Source organism: Branchiostoma belcheri, unplaced genomic scaffold (genome assembly GCF_001625305.1).
Source record: "Branchiostoma belcheri isolate BF01 breed outbred unplaced genomic scaffold, Haploidv18h27 scaffold69, whole genome shotgun sequence".
NCBI lineage: Eukaryota > Metazoa > Chordata > Leptocardii > Amphioxiformes > Branchiostomatidae > Branchiostoma > Branchiostoma belcheri.
This window is the reverse complement of record NW_017804342.1, coordinates 541,897-559,942: the sequence shown is the minus strand read 5'-3', so window position 1 is coordinate 559,942 and position 18,046 is coordinate 541,897. Positions and strand designations below refer to the sequence as shown.

The 18,046-nt window shown below is 44.3% G+C and overlaps 4 protein-coding genes across 7 annotated transcripts in view; 2 read left to right on the top strand and 2 right to left on the bottom strand.

The window, feature by feature from the left end:
* The first annotated feature begins 254 nt into the window (after window positions 1-254).
* Window positions 255-2,736, top strand: LOC109484235 (forkhead box protein E4-like). 2 transcript variants are annotated; one of them, XM_019787504.1, is made up of 4 exons: window positions 256-439; window positions 479-859; window positions 1,274-1,569; window positions 1,882-2,736. In XM_019787504.1, the coding sequence occupies exons 1-4, from the start codon at window positions 333-335 to the stop codon at window positions 2,265-2,267; spliced, it is 1,170 nt and encodes a 389-aa protein (XP_019643063.1). In that variant the 5' UTR covers window positions 256-332; the 3' UTR covers window positions 2,268-2,736. The 2 variants fall into 2 exon arrangements, with proteins under 2 accessions (XP_019643062.1, XP_019643063.1); XM_019787503.1 differs by having other exon boundaries at window positions 255-859.
* A 1,677-nt stretch (window positions 2,737-4,413) lies between these two features.
* LOC109484234 (forkhead box protein E4-like) lies at window positions 4,414-6,427 on the bottom strand. Of its 2 annotated transcripts, XM_019787502.1 has the most exons (4): window positions 6,237-6,427; window positions 5,817-6,197; window positions 5,116-5,411; window positions 4,414-4,819 (listed from the first exon to the last, which is right to left on the bottom strand). In XM_019787502.1, exons 1-4 carry the CDS (start codon window positions 6,341-6,343, stop codon window positions 4,434-4,436), a joined length of 1,170 nt encoding a protein of 389 aa, XP_019643061.1. In that variant the 5' UTR covers window positions 6,344-6,427; the 3' UTR covers window positions 4,414-4,433. The 2 variants fall into 2 exon arrangements, with proteins under 2 accessions (XP_019643061.1, XP_019643060.1); XM_019787501.1 differs by having other exon boundaries at window positions 5,817-6,427.
* A 3,282-nt stretch (window positions 6,428-9,709) lies between these two features.
* On the top strand, window positions 9,710-15,419 carry LOC109484194 (proton-coupled folate transporter-like). The gene is made up of 8 exons (XM_019787432.1): window positions 9,710-10,552; window positions 11,522-11,719; window positions 11,889-12,204; window positions 12,555-12,846; window positions 13,390-13,474; window positions 13,874-13,957; window positions 14,418-14,577; window positions 15,117-15,419. The coding sequence occupies exons 1-8, from the start codon at window positions 10,183-10,185 to the stop codon at window positions 15,259-15,261; spliced, it is 1,650 nt and encodes a 549-aa protein (XP_019642991.1). The 5' UTR covers window positions 9,710-10,182; the 3' UTR covers window positions 15,262-15,419.
* A 241-nt stretch (window positions 15,420-15,660) lies between these two features.
* LOC109484195 (pteridine reductase 1-like) overlaps window positions 15,661-18,046 on the bottom strand; it is a 6,836-nt gene continuing 4,450 nt past the window's right edge. The window contains exons 3-5 of one of the 2 annotated variants that reach the window (XM_019787434.1): window positions 17,593-17,665; window positions 17,255-17,407; window positions 15,661-16,400 (exon numbers count right to left, since the gene is read on the bottom strand). In XM_019787434.1, coding sequence (XP_019642993.1) covers window positions 16,041-16,400; window positions 17,255-17,407; window positions 17,593-17,665 — 586 coding nt within the window. In that variant the 3' untranslated portion in view covers window positions 15,661-16,040. The remainder of the gene's footprint in view (window positions 16,401-17,254; window positions 17,408-17,592; window positions 17,666-18,046) is intronic. The other variant, XM_019787433.1, reaches the window with a different exon arrangement.

The following is an 18,046-nucleotide window of genomic DNA, read 5'->3' as shown; positions in this document are numbered from 1 at the left end:
AGCCGGCGTCGGCGTTTTGAAATAACAAAAGGACGAGTGGCGATCAGGTATTCCCACTGATCAATGACGATTCGCAATTCCGACAATAGGTAGAACAACAAACCCTTTACCTGCCCGACCAAGCTGTAAAGATGCGCTCCGATTGTTTACACTTCCATCTATGGTCTGTATTGTTTGTTTCTTTATGTCGGCATTTCACAATAAGAACAATAGAAGAAGGGAAGTCTTTGATGCACACCTTAAAAACGCCACGCGCTGGATTCAAACCACAAGTCGCTACTGACTCCTGACGACAACACCAGCACGTTCTCGCTATTCGATTTACTATCAGTATGACAGGAGAGAGCTTCTCGGGACAGATGAGCGGATCGTCGAACGACAACCTGCCGCTGCGCCGCTACGACACCGAGGGCATGCCGCAGGACAACCCGCCTCAGACCGGCAGCTTCTCGCCTGCAGACCACAGCCGACTCGACAGCTCGGCTCCCTCGGACAAGGCCCAGCCCGACACCGAGAAGGACACCGAGTCGGCCAGCGCCAACCGTCGGCGTAGAAAGCAGAGACCCGCCGGCAAGCCGCCCTACAGCTACGTGGCCCTCATCACCATGGCCATCGTCAACTCCCCCGAGCGCAAAACCACCTTGGCGGGCATCTACAAGTTCATCATGGACCACTTCCCCTACTACCGGGAGGCCGACAAGAAGTGGCAGAACTCCATCCGCCACAACCTGACGCTGAACGACTGTTTCGTCAAGCTGGCCCGGCACCCCAACCGTCCCGGCAAGGGCAGTCTGTGGGCGCTGGATCCCGGGGCAGAGGGCATGTTCGACAACGGCTCCTACCTCAGGAGAAGGAGCAGGTGAGATACATTTTGTATTTCCTATCTTTTTGTTTGTATGATGTACTTCTCCATATCGGGATTTGGTGGCGATTATGTACGATACATTTCACCGTCTTGAATTTGGTACGAGTACCAGTCTTGTTCGAAAAAGTTTTACAAACTAAATTTGATTGCTTGCTTCTGTTTTTGTCCAGTCTTAAATTTTGATATATACTTTGCTTCTTGTCGATTGCTTTCTTGTATTTTTGTTCAGTCAAATAAATTTTGATATATACTAGTGATTGTGATTTATGCAGTGTACATTTTGTTTATATATGTTTTTTTTTTCGACCGACGATTATACTACTAGTAATTTGTACATTGTACCCACAGCTGAGTTGTACCCACAGTTATACTGATCGATGTTTGCTTTTGTCTCCTTTGTTTCTCCAGATACAAGAGATCACACCAGACCAACAACAACCTCCTGCCGACCAGCTACCCGCCCCAGCCCGCCGTGCCGTCCTACCCGCCGCCGCCCTACCCCAACATGGCCCCCGTCACCGGCACCACCCCGCTCTTCCTCTCCACGTCCTACCCGCAGACAACCTCGGCCCAGCCCTCGGGGCACCTCGCCACGTCGTACCGAGGGTCCCCGTCCAGCACCGGCGTGATGTCGGCCAGTCCGGACAGCTCGTCAACAGACGGCAGCGTCAGTGGAGGGTCGTCCCCGGGCGGACAGACATTAGGTAAGGACAAACTTCTACGGTTTGAATACTATGCAATGTAAAATAAGTGTTGTCGTCTCTGTGCATTCGTCTAGAAATGCTTAAAGAAGAGAGTATGTAAAGTATCTAAAGCTATAGCTATAGTACATAGAATTTTCCTATAGTGTTATCACCATAGTGTTTCCCTATCACTATTACTATTATGAGTATTACCATTATATCTATGAATATGCAATAACTTTTAAATTATCATATCGCTAACATACGATTTGTGGACGATGTGGTTTTATTTGTGACAAAACATCTCATTGCATTTTTCACTCCATCTTGCAGGGTTGTCTCCGGTTGACACCAGCACCTTCCAGCAAGGTCTCCTCACCACTGCGCCCCCTAGCGGCTACAACAGCAGACCCACCCCCTACACCAGCACAGCGCCCGGCGTGACGTCCTACTCCGCCGCGTCCACCGCCAACCCCGCCGCTCTCTACCAGAGACCGACCCCACAGACACAGCCGATCACCAACAGCTCCTCCTACGTGCCGCCTCACAGCGTGTACCGAGCGTCTCCCTACCCAGCCGCCGGGGCCGGGAACAGCTACCCGCAGACGGGGATGTACAACGGCTACTCGGCGCCTCAGGGGAACAACAGCTACTACAACATGAACTCTTTGTCTCACTTCCACGGCGCAAACATGGAGATGTTCGCCAACTGTTTGTAAATGATGATCTGAGATACTAGTATGCAGGAGAATGACTGATTTGTGGCTGAGTATATTGTAATGACTGTCTGTAAGTGATTTGTTAGTCACAGCACTTTGAATGTACTGATGCCAATGAGAAAATTGTGAGAATACACAAGCGCCCAAAATCGTTTCGCCTAATTGTGGATTAACTGATTTCATGTACACTACTATGTCCTGTTATAACGGCAGAGGAACTGTAGCATTTGAAGCAAAATGATGTACATGTGTATTTCTTTGAGTGAACATATGTTCCTGAGAAAATACGATCTCACTTTTTCTAGCGATGCACGAAAATTTGAACCTCACTGGTTTGTCTAACGATAATGTCACTGTAACGATCACATGAACTAATTTAACTTATCCATTGGCAGACCGGAGTCACTGTCAATTTTGTAAATTGTTGTAAATCCACAGAGTGAAAAATAAATGTTTATTTTATTGTGAATACATGTCTCAATGTCATGATGCATAAAAGACGTTCGAATCGCGAAGCCCTAAAATCTCTAAATGTCTTCAAAACATTTCCCTCAAAATAACCCGTCGTACCTCAAACTGTTTCAAAACTAGGAAAACTCCTCAGGGAAAAGCTGGTGATGCTCACATATATCATGAACACATTGTTTAGGCCGCTCTGTCTTCATGATAATTATGTGTGCATCAACTTCGGTACGTTTAATATGCATTAGTACAAGTAGGCTGAAAATTTCGAGCACGATCTCAAAAAGGCGTTCAATCAAACAGATGAAGTTATCACTGCAGGAAAGCTGGGGCAAAATGATTTGGGTCGGTCGCCATTGACACGATAATTCTGCTAGTAACATACTGCAAACAAACTGTTTTGACTGAATTAATGAAGCAGTTTCAAAGCTCTATCAGTGAAATTTGCAGTCATTTCACTGATAGACATCCTTATCATGGCTTGTCGTTTGTTGCTTTTCAGGAGCTTTAATTTTGCCGGTAACAGAATTCTAGAAATCCATTTGGTCAATGTTATATTCGTAATTAGATTAGTAGCTTCATTCCACCAGACAGGGCCGTTTTAAACACCTGTGTGAAAGCATGGTACGACAAGAATACTCTGGGATGTGACTCTTCGATTTTGTGTCAGCAGAATATCTTACCAGTCTCGTTGTATACTTAGGATAAAGTATGGATTTTCTTACCTGCTGAATCTTGGTGGAAAACGTAAAAATGGCCAGATATAGTAGTATGCAGTTGGAATTTTCGAAGGGAATTCGACGCACCCGGCCATATTTGGGATAGTGACCTTAGAATCAACGTGGACACCTGTTGCATGCTGGGATATTGGGTCTTCTTATTAATGGTCATTCTCTTCACTACACTTTGAGGAAAGAAGTTTTCTTACACACACACGCTTTTAAGCTTTAAAAAATTTAAAAACTTTGGGTTTTGGCTTTGAAGGATGCCATCCATAGAATCTATCCAGCAAATTAAGTGGAGGTAGTGGGAAAGTGGCATTAACTAGTACTGCGTTATTTCCTACAGACGCTACAAACGGAGCTGGTCCTGTCCTTGGTGCTGATCTTAAAGTTAGCGGTCTCTTTCCACTGCGTTAACATATTCGTGGCACTACTGTTGATGGCGGGTTAGTTTGAATGTTGTCAGTCTTTTTTTTCCTAGGATGTTTTGCATCTGGAGAGAAGAGGGGTGCAAACGATAGTTGCCTAAAACTACCACTCAACATTTACACATTGCATAGTAACAAGCTAACAGTAACACACACGATCTCAGGGTTCATCAATGATTATTTTATTCACAACTGTACAAGAAAGGTATCGGATCATTCATCACCAATTCCTTTTAATGTGTTAACAAGTGGAAAGCAAACTGCCAATTACAAATGTTTAAATAAACCTCCTCTCATTTACATATCTTACAGATCATTTACAAAATGGCACCAAGGTCAAATTCAAGATGGTGATATGGTTTACTCTCGTGAGCACAAATATTACATGGAACGTGAATACAATCACAACAAGTTTATTAGGCAACATGAGAAAACATTTTTATGTCGATGCGACAAAGCATAACTCGTAGCAGTGGGTGATACAATGTTAGCAGAAATATTCGAGCCTTCAATTTACTCAATCACAATCTACGTACTAGTATCTCACAGATCATTTACAAACAGTTGGCGAACATCTCCATGTTTGCGCCGTGGAAGTGAGACAAAGAGTTCATGTTGTAGTAGCTGTTGTTCCCCTGAGGCGCCGAGTAGCCGTTGTACATCCCCGTCTGCGGGTAGCTGTTCCCGGCCCCGGCGGCTGGGTAGGGAGACGCTCGGTACACGCTGCGAGGCGGCACGTAGGAGGAGCTGTTGGTGATCGGCTGTGTCTGTGGGGTCGGTCTCTGGTAGAGAGCGGCGGGGTTGGCGGTGGACGCGGCGGAGTAGGACGTCACGCCGGGCGCTGTGCTGGTGTAGGGCGTCGGTCTGCTGTTGTAGCCGCTAGGGGGCGCAGTGGTGAGGAGACCTTGCTGGAAGGTGCTGGTGTCAACCGGAGACAACCCTGCAAGATGGAGAGAAAAATGCAATGAGATGTTTTGTCACAAATAAAACCACATCGTCCACAGATCGTATGTTAGCGATATGATAATTTAAAAGTTATTGCATATTCATAGATATAATGGTAATAGTGATAGGGAAACACTATGGGGATAACACTATAGGAAAATTCTATGTTCTATAGCTATAGCTTTAGATACTTTACATACTCTCTTCTTTAAGCATTTCTAGACGAATGCACAGAGACGACACACTTATTTTACATTGCATAGTATTCAAACCGTAGAAGTTTGTCCTTACCTAATGTCTGTCCGCCCGGGGACGACCCTCCACTGACGCTGCCGTCTGTTGACGAGCTGTCCGGACTGGCCGACATCACGCCGGTGCTGGACGGGGACCCTCGGTACGACGTGGCGAGGTGCCCCGAGGGCTGGGCCGAGGTTGTCTGCGGGTAGGACGTGGAGAGGAAGAGCGGGGTGGTGCCGGTGACGGGGGCCATGTTGGGGTAGGGCGGCGGCGGGTAGGACGGCACGGCGGGCTGGGGCGGGTAGCTGGTCGGCAGGAGGTTGTTGTTGGTCTGGTGCGATCTCTTGTATCTGGAGAAGCAAAGGAGACAAAAGCAAACATCGGTCAGTATAACTGTGGGTACAACGAAAAACTCAGCAAAAATGTACAATCCTGGGCAAAATCTTAGACACGAGAAAGTCAATCAACTACATGAAACGCAAAGAAAGGGAATTAAAAATAGTGTAATCGTCGGTCGAAAAAAACATATATATATACACATGTGTATATACAAAATGTGCTCTGAATAAATTACTATCACTAGCTATATAGTATATATCAAAATGGACAAAAACACAAGCAAGCAATCAAATTTAGTTCGTAAAACGGTTTCAAGACGGTGAAATGTATTACATAATTGTTACCAAATCCCGATATTAAATATGGAGAAGTACATCATACAAACAAAAAGATAAGAAATACAAAATGTATCTCACCTGCTCCTTCTCCTGAGGTAGGAGCCGTTGTCGAACATGCCCTCTGCCCCGGGATCCAGCGCCCACAGACTGCCCTTGCCGGGACGGTTGGGGTGCCGGGCCAGCTTGACGAAACAGTCGTTCAGCGTCAGGTTGTGGCGGATGGAGTTCTGCCACTTCTTGTCGGCCTCCCGGTAGTAGGGGAAGTGGTCCATGATGAACTTGTAGATGCCCGCCAAGGTGGTTTTGCGCTCGGGGGAGTTGACGATGGCCATGGTGATGAGGGCCACGTAGCTGTAGGGCGGCTTGCCGGCGGGTCTCTGCTTCCTACGCCGACGGTTGGCGCTGGCCGACTCGGTGTCCTTGTCGGTGTCGGGCTGGGCCTTGTCCGAGGGAGCCGTGCTGTCGAGTCGGCTGTGGTCTGCAGGCGGGAAGCTGCCGGTCTGAGGCGGGTTGTCCTGCGGCATGCCCTCGGTGTCGTAGCGGCGCAGCGGCAGGTTGTCGTCCGGCGATCCGCTCATCTGTCCCGAGAACCTCTCTCCTGTCATACTGATAGCAAATCGATAGCGAAAACGTGCTGGTGTAGTCGTCAGGAGTCAGTAGCGACTTGTGGTTTGAATCCAGCGCGTGGCGTTTTTAAGGTGTGCATCAAAGACTTCCCTTCTCCTATTGTTCCTATTGTCAAATGCCGACATGAAGAAACAAACAATACAGCCCATAGATGGAAGTGTAAACAATTGGAGCGCATCTTTACAGCTTGGTCGGGCAGGTAAAGGGTTTGTTGTTCCAGCTATTGTCGGAATAGATTCACCTGTACCTGTCTGGATAGCCAATCATCCGATGTTTGTTTTACACTCCGCTACAAGCACCGCCGGCAGAGTAATCTGTGTGGCTGAGTACTGGAAGATTTCCTTTGATCTATAGCTTCATCTGGAAAAAATCTAGAACTTGTACTTGTTTGATAATAGTTTGCTAAGGAACGATTAGCCCAAAGTTTGTCCATTACATATACTTAGTAGTATATAGTGCGAGTGTTCCAATAAGACAAAATGACAGTGTCTTTACTTTAAATTTGTTTTGTCTCAAAAATGTATACGTATTGAAGGAAGCTTGGATGGTGGGCACATGCTATTTTAGTAAAATTTGGCATGCTTTTATGGTGCAAGCATCAAGTTCTGCAAATTACCAAAGTGTATTGATGATACTGAAGTATCATCAGCTAAAAGTCTTTTGTGCAGTCGCTAATTCCAAAACACGCTTGTTTACTTTGTCAGAGAAAACAAAACTTATAATCTCAACTGCTGCCGAATATTTGACATGTAAACTAATAAATGTAAAATGAGGTGTCTCAATTTTTCTGATGTAAAAGGTAAAATGGAGATCTCAATTTTTTCTCACCTTATGATTGTGTCGACGACATTTTTGAATGCTTGATACTGTTAATTCTCTATGTGCGTGATTCGCCTGCATGTATACGTTTTCCTGAACTGTTACTGTTTTCAAACATGTATACGTTTTACATGTTACTGTTTTCAAACATGTGTACAAATTGGCCTCATCATTCAACAACGTGACAATAGATTGTGCATCTCGTCATTGTGTGAATACAAAAGTGTCGCTAATCTATTACAACATACTACAAGTACGTACACGTTTATTTGTTTTACTTTTAATACGCCTACTACATGTACTAGTATACTACTAGTACATGTAGTAGGTCATACGCCCAGAGAACAGGTAAATAACAGAACAATCACATCTTGCTAGAATAATATTTTCTTATTTCCTACATGTTTGAAGGTATGAAACACATTTGCGAATCAGGAAAATACCTTGTAATATGCGGATTGGATTTAAAAAAATTCAGAACACGGATAGTTTGGTTTAGATCAGGACCTAGTAACAAGAGAGAGGAGGGAAGATGGGTCTGTATAACAAAATTTCACCCAAGAATGTTAACTCTATACACCTGACACTTATGTATGGAAAGGTCATAGAATACATGTACATGTATTTGAAAAATGGGTTTCGAACACTGCTTGGTTTATGAAATTCCTTGATTAGAAGAAGACACGGTGTCTTGTTCGTGTTCATTAAATACTAGTATACATTCGATGGAGATACAACCGAGTTTAGGCCATGTTGATTTGATTATATGGATGTCATCCACGCGCGCATGAATTTTCGTCCGTTTCCAAAAAAAAGTTTTCGAACATACTGTAAATCGTATATAATTAGCGAAATATATGTCGTATGTTGCAAAAAAAAATATTGGAAAGCGATACTAATGCCGAAATAAATTCAGGAAAAGAAGAAAATGTGCAGAAATGAGAATAAAGAGTCTATCATTATTCGCCATACCATACTTTTCCTAAAAAAATATCTATTTTTTCTTTGGCAAGCTGAGTTGTCCCCGCCATATCTGAGATGTGTACTGTGGCGTTTTTACTAGGTTTAGTGCGACTGGCTGTCGCAATCTGATTATAATGAGACAATAACACATCACGTAGGTGCGAACATAACAATCATGATATATTCCGGCTTAGGCGGGCCACCTATGTCGGCTTGACAGAAGCGGCCTAGCGTGTATTGATCAAAGTGTGACGTCTCGGTAATTAATAAGGGCATTATATTAATCAACTTAAGAGATAAAGGAAGGCGACAAGATTCAAGAGTTAGAAGATTTGAATCCATGTTAAAAAGTTAAAGAGCCTTCCCGCGTCAAGTGACGCATAGGGCGGGGGCTAGTCCACTGGTACATGGTAGTGGAGTCTCCTTGAATCCATGGTTCCTTGGTATATCTGTGTCACTGGAACTTGTAAAGAAACAGTAGGAAAATGCCACGACCCTCTATCAACCTATATCACCTGGAATACAGCTTTGCATATTATTCCTGTGGTTTAGCAAAAATTTTGGCTGGATTTTTTTTTATTTGCCCGCGCGCACCAGTTTGGGGGTCTTCAGAGTATGTCATCCATAAAATTATGACAATTTGGCCTAATTCGATACATATACTAATATGCTCACAACGAGCATGTTCAAATAGAGATATTTCTACTCTCCAAGCAGATCTTTGGTAGTATCAAATTTATCAGGCCGTATTCATTTGCCAGGCAGTTACCATGCTACCCAAAGTAAAAGAAAATAACAAATACTAAAAACGCCTAAAACACGTCAAAAATAAACCGAAGGCTAAACCTCTGCTTGAGAAGTAAGATATTGAGAAAACTTCTGTCTTCTCTCTCACGTGTCTTCATGTATTCTATGAAACAAAATAATGGACGCCCACGGGCTACATCCTCGGGTCTGGAAATGGGTGGAGGATGTCCCGTGACAAAAACCTGTTCTGCCAGTTGTCTGGTCTTCGTGTGCACAGGGTCCGTATGTAGATTGGAACAGGCGTGCACTGGATTGAGTAAGCCACAAGGAACGCAGTTTTTTCTTCCTCTCTGCTTGAGCGAGGTACTTTTATAGTTTTTATTCTGAAGATAGGGCATGTGGGTTGTTGACGATGTACAGTGTTGTTTATTTCATGAAACACAGATTGGTTTCGACTATTTTTTGTTGGTGAATCGCGAGTTTTGTTGTGGCAGGTCGTTTTTCTTTGTTCTTTACGATTACACAAGGAACAATGGGCATTGTTTTGCTTTTGCTTTTGGAATCATGCTAGTTTTTAGAATGCTACCTAAGCTACAAGGAGAGTATAGTTTAAAAAGGCATATATCTATATACATGTAGTAAGAAAATTGAGTAAACTTGAAGGTCAGAGAATCTGGCCCAGAGCTAAACGTGGCAGGAACTGATTAAATAAGGTAAGCCATACAATCTCCTTGGTTATTCCAAAATTCTATAGATCTAGTACAGTCACGAAAACTCAAAACACTTGACACAACTCGGAAATATATGATTTCTTATTCTTCATAAGTATTCTGTGCTTTGACCATGCGAGGAAAAGGCGCCATTTGAGCTCCGTTCGTTCCTGTCTTTGTGTCTGATTCCACATGTACAGCCCACTAGAGTCACAAAAACCCCAAATACTCGACGCAACTCTGAAATGTATGCTTCCTTGTTGTCTATGTATGCTAGTCTCTACCAGACTTACGGATGGGTTGAAAAGCAGTAAAATTTAGGGTAGTTTGGCCGCCAAATACTAGCAGATGTACATGTACTTCATTTACCCGCGCCTCCCGTAGATTGGCTCTCCTAGCGATTTATTCTTCCTTTTTTAAATTAACATATTCTACGATCCGTACCCACGTAGAGACTATATGTATGTATTCTGTGCTTCTATAGTGTGCACTGAAAGGGTGTTTGATCCCAATAGTTTTATTATAGAGTGATTCCTGCCGTTGTGTCAGATTCCACAAACCCCACGGGACTAGCTAAAATGCCCCGCGCGCGGAGACGACAGAGACCAGTGAGACAGGTACACACTGCTGCTGATGCAACCATCAACGATGACGACGTCTCGGACGAAGAATACAGCGATGAAGAAGATTGGTACGATGAGGAAGATGAAGACGACGAAGAAGAAGACCACGAATACGTCCGCCCGTACTGTCTGGTTACCGTGGAGCCCATGCTGTTCCTCTACAGTGCCGCCATCTTCATGTTCAGTCCCATATCTAGTCTGTACCTGTATAACTTGGTGGGGAATGACACATCGCCATACTGGAAGCAGGAATACTGTAACTCCAGTGAGACCACCTTCAACACGTCAGATCCGGACTACATCGATGAGCAATACTGGACCGACGGTAGGACAATATGTTTGTTTGTTTGTTTGTTTGTTTGATTAGGATTTTCATTAGTGTGCCAATTTACAATATTCTTCCTGGAGTCCTGGTGATGATGTAAATCACCATGTGGCTTATACGAGACAGGGGTTCGCCAGGACCCCCATCTCAGTGATTTGAAGTAAATCAACAATTTCCAGATACATGTAGTAATATTTTTACCATCGCACACTTGATTTTCAAAGTACATTTTCTGTACTGGTTATATGCGAATTTGGTGGCAACTACATTATAGCAGATATATGTTTTAGCCTGTAACATGTTTAATATTATAAAGCATGTGTAATAAAGCAAATCTTTGATCGAGCGAATGATTAAAACAAAAGCGGTTTTCCCTTTGGCTTAAACTCATTTACTAGTTATACTCCGGCAACATGTTGGCAAAGACGCAGAATTAAGATCAATGCAAGTCTCCATCGTATAATCTTCATGGCTGCATTTCACGCAGTTAACTAGTATGGATGGTTTTCAGCACCAAGGACAGGACCAGACAACAAATTATGTTTTATTAAGCTCCGGGCACATATAGCGTGCGATGCACATACGGAAGCGATCGTCCCGTTCGTCATATATTTGAGATATATTTGAGATCAAGAAACGGGTGCAATAGCTTAATCATAATGTTTAAACTATTGCACCCGTTTCTTCTAAAATCTATAATTTGAACATAGCTCAAATCTTTGATGTAAGGCACGATCCTCACTGGAAAAACCATCGTGGGTGCATCGATATCGTACAATATACATAACCGGGATGGCGTTCAGCACCAGGGACAGGATCAGACGACACATGATGATTGAAAAGTGCCACACTCCATGTCTCTTTTGGTCGTCCCCTTGATTTTTTCTCTGTGGCGTCCACCTTAACGCGATGTCACAATAAACCATTACTAGGGGAAGGCTTTGATGTGTGTATTAATCCGATCTGTAGAGGTGGCGAGATGGGACACGATTATAAACCTGACTCAGGCGGTACCGGGGCTGTTCACGTGCGTCTTCTTCGGCACCATGTCGGACCAGCTCGGCAGGAGAATCAACGTCGTCCTCAGCTGCATAGCCGGGATGATAACCACGGGGCTGTACCTCCTGGTGGTCTACTTAGAGCTGCCGGTCTGGGCCCTTATCCCAGGTAAGTTTCTTTCTTTGTTGGGGATGCAGCATGGTATGACACGTGTTAGTCAGGCAGCAACAAGACTGCAGCTGGTAAATAACTTTTCCCTGCATCACGTATGCGTGTGTCAGGTAAGAAGTACAAACTTCCGCTATCCCGCACTTTTTAAACTGTCTCTTCGTTCCAGGCAGTATCATCGGGGGGCTAACCCCGGGTAGCGCCGTGTTTTTCGCGGCTTGCTATGCCTACGTCGTAGACATCTCCCAGTCCAAAAGAGAAATCGCCATCCGCATCGCCGTACTGGACGCCGTAATCGGCCTAGCGAGTGTTGTTGCTACTGCAATCGCCGGCGTCGTCCTGACGAAGTTTTGGTACCCAAACGGCATCCTCGGCCCCGTCGTCTTTCTCTTCACCGCTCACGTCGTCTGTATCCTGTACACCATCTTCTGTCTGAGAGAGACGCAGCCGACTGACTGGAAGAACGTCCAGCTCTGCGCGCGAAGGTATCTGTATAGCCGGTATATTATAAACCAGCCTTCAGTGTAACACGCCAGCTTCTGTGTCTGTATCTGTATATATAGCCGGTATAACTGCCCTTCATCATCATCTTGCATACTGCTTAGCCCGATTTGCATCGGATTGCCCTTCTACATAACACATCAGCTTTTTATATCCTTTGCACATCTGAGTGTAAATTTGCCTAAAACTATCAATTGATGATGTCCCTACTACACTTGGTGGCAAATGACTTCCACTCTACAATATATAGTTCTAGGGAAAAAGAACTAGTTTTTGGACACTGAATCCTTGGTTTTGTTCGAGGCATGACTGTTTCTTGTTCTTTTCTGGGCAGGCATTTCACAGCCGCCGTCCAGCTGTTAAGAAAGAAAAATGTATCCCTGTACGGTAAGGTCACGAACGGCTGGAACTGGCGGCTCATCCTGTTCCTGTTGGCGGGCGGGTTCTACTTCTCGCAGGCGGAATCCGTGGTGAGCTTCCCGGTCATCCTGACCTCCGCCCCGCCGTTCTGCTGGTCGCCGCTCCGCACGGGGATCCTACAGTCTGCCCTGTCCGGCTGTAGCCTTACGTCACTACTGGGTATCCTGGTCCTGGTCAGGTGGCTCTCCTACCCGACCATCACACAGGTCTGTTAAATTTGTTTGAACCTTTGTTTATTCTTGACAACTTGATCTTCCTCTTTTCGACCCTTACCCATCCACTAAATATCACGTACAACCAAAAAATGTTAGATTTTTACCCTATAAACGGTGGCCGGAGCATGGTTCTCCTTCATAGAAGGACCCATGTATTGGTGAAGATAATAAAATACTATGATGTAAAAAAAATAAAAAAAATAAAAATGGTTCTCCTTCTTCGTTGGTCATCCTCGTCACGAGCATCGAGCATGGCTAGGAGTCAAGTTTGATTCAAATTCAACTCAAATTTGCTTCGATTCATATAGAAAGTAGGCGTGGCTTACTCAAATTTGATTAGATTCGTGTTGCAAAGCTAGGAGGCGTGGCCTAAATCTGGTCAGACTGCTCCCGAACTTCAGCCAACCTTGGTTAATACCGTTGTGAAAAGGTTCTGAACGTGTGAGAGGGGCTTATAAGGCCTAGGAATCACAAAAAATGGCAACTTAGGTAGAGACGTACATCATCTTGTATCCCTAATCTTTTTTTTCACAGATCGGCATGGCGTCTGGTGTGTCGGCCCTGGTGCTGACGGCCCTGTCTACTCTGTGTCCGGACTACAACCTGGCTCTCTACATAAGTAAGTCTGTCTGCTTTAGGTTCTACAAACCAGAAATTCGGGGACACAGCGGCTTTGCCGTCTGACTGACTTGTGCCACTTGTTTAGCCTGGACGTCATCCTTTTTGTTTTGGGGCCCCTTGCACTCGCTATATCCTGGTACAAAAACGGATGGCTCACAGGCTACCACCTGTTAACAATCTTACTATGCCAGTCCCTTATTCTAAGATAACACAGCGTCTGAATCACAAATACCTGTGACATGACCTGATCTAAAAGACAGAATATCTTGCAGCCTTATGAGGAACTAATAATCAAGTTAGGTTGATCAAGACGATACAATTATGCAGTTTTAAGTCTTCACATGCCACTAAAATACAGTATGACAAAGTACATATTTCTGCCTCCCTCCCCCTGCAGCTCCTGTTCTTGGCTTGTTCCTCACCATGCCAGAGTCAATGATTTCTACAGAACTGTCTCTCATGACAAGACAAAGTGATCAAGGTACTTATACAGTCTTTCACTATACTGGTTTTTAATGATGTAACAGTGGGGTCCCATATGGTCTAGTGGTTAGGATTGGCACTCTCACGGCCAAGGCCCGGGTTCGATTCCCGGTGTGGGGACCACTGTAAGAAACAGGGGGAGTGAGTAGAAACAGATAAAAACCCCTGGTCCCGGGCCGAACCCACGACCTCCCGAGCACCAGTTTACAAACCCGACGCTCCTACCGAATGGGTTAAAAGGTCTAGAGCCGTCAGCCGGGTCATTTGGTACCGCCTATAACCCTCCACTGTTACAATGATACAAGGTTTCTATACTGACTCCTAACTCAACACAATGAAATACACATCATAAGTACCCATGATGAAGATCTCTTTTCTAAACTAAATACATTAGTTGGACAGTCATGCTTTTTGGTAACTGTAATTTTCCTCACTTTATAGCTTTCTTCTTTTCCCAGGTTCCCTGTTTGGTTTGATTGGGTTCATACAGGGTGTGATGACCATAGTCACAACTCCTCTGCTAAACTACATCTGGGGCGTGACTGCCATGGGTATCATACCAGGGTTTGTTCAGCTGATGTCTGCTCTGTTAGTGGGTGCAGCATCAGCCATGGTCGGGTAAGAAGCCAGACTGTCATTTGTAACATATTTGTTTGTTTTGAATACCCAGTAAACTGCTATTGTTGGGTAAGAATCCTTACTGTGTTTTTGTTTGTTTTGAATACTCACATCAGTTTTGTACAGTAAGTACAAGCTGTGTAAGACCAGACTGTAAGGTTTGATCCACTTATACCGGGAAGGAGCCCTACTCTTTCTGATATGGTGGGGTGGGTTCTTTAACATGCTTGAGGTGTGGCTCTCCTCAAACACCGAACCACCAACTTTATGTCCCATCCAAGGGGACGTCCCTAACTAGAAGCCAGGTACTCAGTTTCACCTGAGTCAAGTGAGGAAATAGGTTTAAAGTGTCTTTATCAAGGGCAGAACTTTGGCAATTTGAACCTTAACAACAACCCTAACGTCAACCACAAGACCATCTTGTCACCACAACTCTTCACCACAGAATTATTCAAAACTGTATTGTACTGAAAACTGTGTGCAATACTTTTTGAAGGAAAAACCCCTAAACTCTCTCATCCTCTTTCTCTTCCCCTCAGAATTATCCAGTACTGGGACCGGCGGTCCCCACCTGAGTACCCTCTTGACTCTGATGAAGAGGACTCAGACACGGAGAGCGACACGGGCCGCATCAATACCGACACTGATGACCTTGTAGCCAGACGCAACCCTACAATTATTTAACCCTCCAAAGGTTGATCTGATTTACTAATGAGGCCAAGGAAGCAAGTCAGCAGAACCTACTGTATCTGCACAAAACCCTGATTTTTTATGGTTTTCGCTGAATGTTTGGTCAAAGTTGCATCAGAATTTTACCTGTTGCAGACAATGTCTTTTCCAACACAGCCTTTGGAAACTATGGACGGAGTGTTAACCTTATATGCACAAATACGACCTATGCACAATCACATTACGGGTTTCTCACAGGTGCAGTACGTTCTGCCGACATGCTGGCTAAGGGCATAGTAGAGAGTAGAGACAGGGTTAATAATAATCTTTGGTGATATAAAAAGAGGAAGTATGGATTTACATAGTCAATGCAGAGAGTGGTGTATTGGGTATCACAAATATCAACATCTTTCGTTCTGCATATACTGATTCAAATATCAACATGTATATGCTGATTACAAATATCAACATGTTTTGTTCAGTATATTATATAACTGGGTCCTCTTGAAAATCAACTATTACAAGTTGTGCTTTGATGTAATAAATAAATAGATAAACTCTAGAATAGGTAGCCAGTGATTTTGTTGGATTTTAACTTTGTAAGTTTAAAACATCCAAAAAACACAAGGATCAAAGTAGTCAACAACAACACAAGGCCTTATGTAGCAGTACCTTTTAAAGTTATTAATAAATACATGATATCTGACTGGTACACAGGAACACATTTATTATTTTGTTGTAGTTGTAACCTTAATTTCAGTAAAGCCTTTGCCTTTTTCTGTACATTTTAAGGGCTACTGACTCAATGACCTTCCCCCATCCACCGGTAAGACTTGGCCAGTGATATAAGGAGCATCCTTGACCAAGAAAATGATAGCCTTTGCTATGTCTTCTGGGCTGCCCTGTCTGCCCATGGGTATCCTACTCAAAGAATTGTTAACGTCCCACTCGTGATCAGGCCATAGAATTGCTCCAGGGGCAACAGCGTTTACCCTGATGTCTGGTGCAAGGTCTTTGGCAAGGGCCATGGTTGACATGATCAGGCCGGCCTTGGCGATGCAGTACAGGGAGTAACCTGCCAGGGGGCGCTGTCCATGGATGTCAGCCATGTTGACAATGCAGCCTTTGGTGGCTTTGAGATGGGGGATGGCAGCCTGGAAGGGATTGAGAGGAAACATGTTCACTTGATATATGCTGGTATACAATACATGTGTATATACAATGTCATGTACATGTAGTTGCAGCAACTGGGATGTCTAAAACTTGAACTATAGGATTCTAAATTTTCTGAACATGTCTTGAAACCTTTGCGGCAACAATTCAATTTAAATTTATTCAATTTGACACAAATCGTACGAAAGCAGGGATTGGCTGTGGCACCCCTGAATTCAGTGCTCGGATTTTTAAGGGTTGATTAAAAAGTTAATGAATTGATGAAAGCAAATGATAAGTCATGTGTGTCATCTGCATAACATGACATCACAGAAGTGGTGGATTGCTCATTCCTTGACAAATGTAAGAAACAGGAGGAGACAGTAATAACCCCACTGGTCCCGGGCCGGGGTTCGAACCCACGACCAAGCCCGGGCACCAGTCCACAAGCAGACACTCTAACCTCTCCGCTAAAAGGTCTAGACCCATTTGCCGGATCTGTTGGTAGTGCCTATAAACCCCCCACTGTTACACTACTCCCCCTTTTCTTTTCAAGATTCGTCCTCGAATCTTCCGAATTCGACATCCCTGGAGCGGCACTCTTTGCCAGAACTCCCGATTCCCGGTGTGGGAACCACTGTAAGAAACAGGAGGAGACAGTAAAAACCCCACTGGTCCCGGGCCGGGGTTCAAACCCACGAAACACAAAGACTGGAGTCTAATTTCTTGTGTTGGAAATTACAGTAGAGTTAGACCTGCTTCATAATGACTTCTACCATGTCTACCAACACAGATGAACTTATAACAAGATATGGAAAATAGTTGTTGTCTGGGTAAAGAAATCCCAAGTCATCACCTGAGACAAGAAGAAGGGTGCCTTGAGGTTACTGCCCATGACTGTCTTCCACTGGTCTCCATCCACTGTCCCCAGGGGGGTGGGGAAGAAGTCGGAGGCGTTGTTCACCAGAACGTCCAGCCGACCCCACTTCTGTGCCGCAGCGCTGATCAGCTACATGGAGAAAGGGACGTTGGATTGTTTGAGCTGTCATCTTTGTTTATTCTTACAATGTTACAATATTGTTGCCAATGTTACATTTAGCCTGGGTGCCATCCTCTGTAGTTTCCACTGTGAGTGCGAGTGAGTGAGTGAATGAGTGAGTAAGTGAGCAAGAAAATGATAAACAGCCATCTCACCTCCTTTGCCATCTTCTCAGTGTCTCCCTTACTGAAGTCTGCCTGTAAAGTGACTGCAGAATCTGGGCGAACACTAGGAGTTAAAAACAGAGTACAGTTTACTCAATGTTTCCCATCATCTACATGTCAATAGAATTCCTGTAGGATCGTTAAAGAATAAATAAAGCGAACCCGATGTGGGCCAGGCCGCCACTCTACCCTCCCTACAACAGAGACTGGATTAGAACGTCTTTTGGACCCAGCGACAGACCTCACGGCTTCAAGTGATGTGCTACGCAAGGACTTTGCATTGCAGTAGCAAAGTTAGGAAGAACTATTTTCGAAAGAACCATGGTTTTTCGTTTGGATTCTGGAACATTCACGGACTAGGAAAGAAAGTAGATGATAGTTACTTTATTAATGAAATAGAAGGGTTCGACTTTTTCTCTCTACTTGAGACGTGGCACACAGGTGA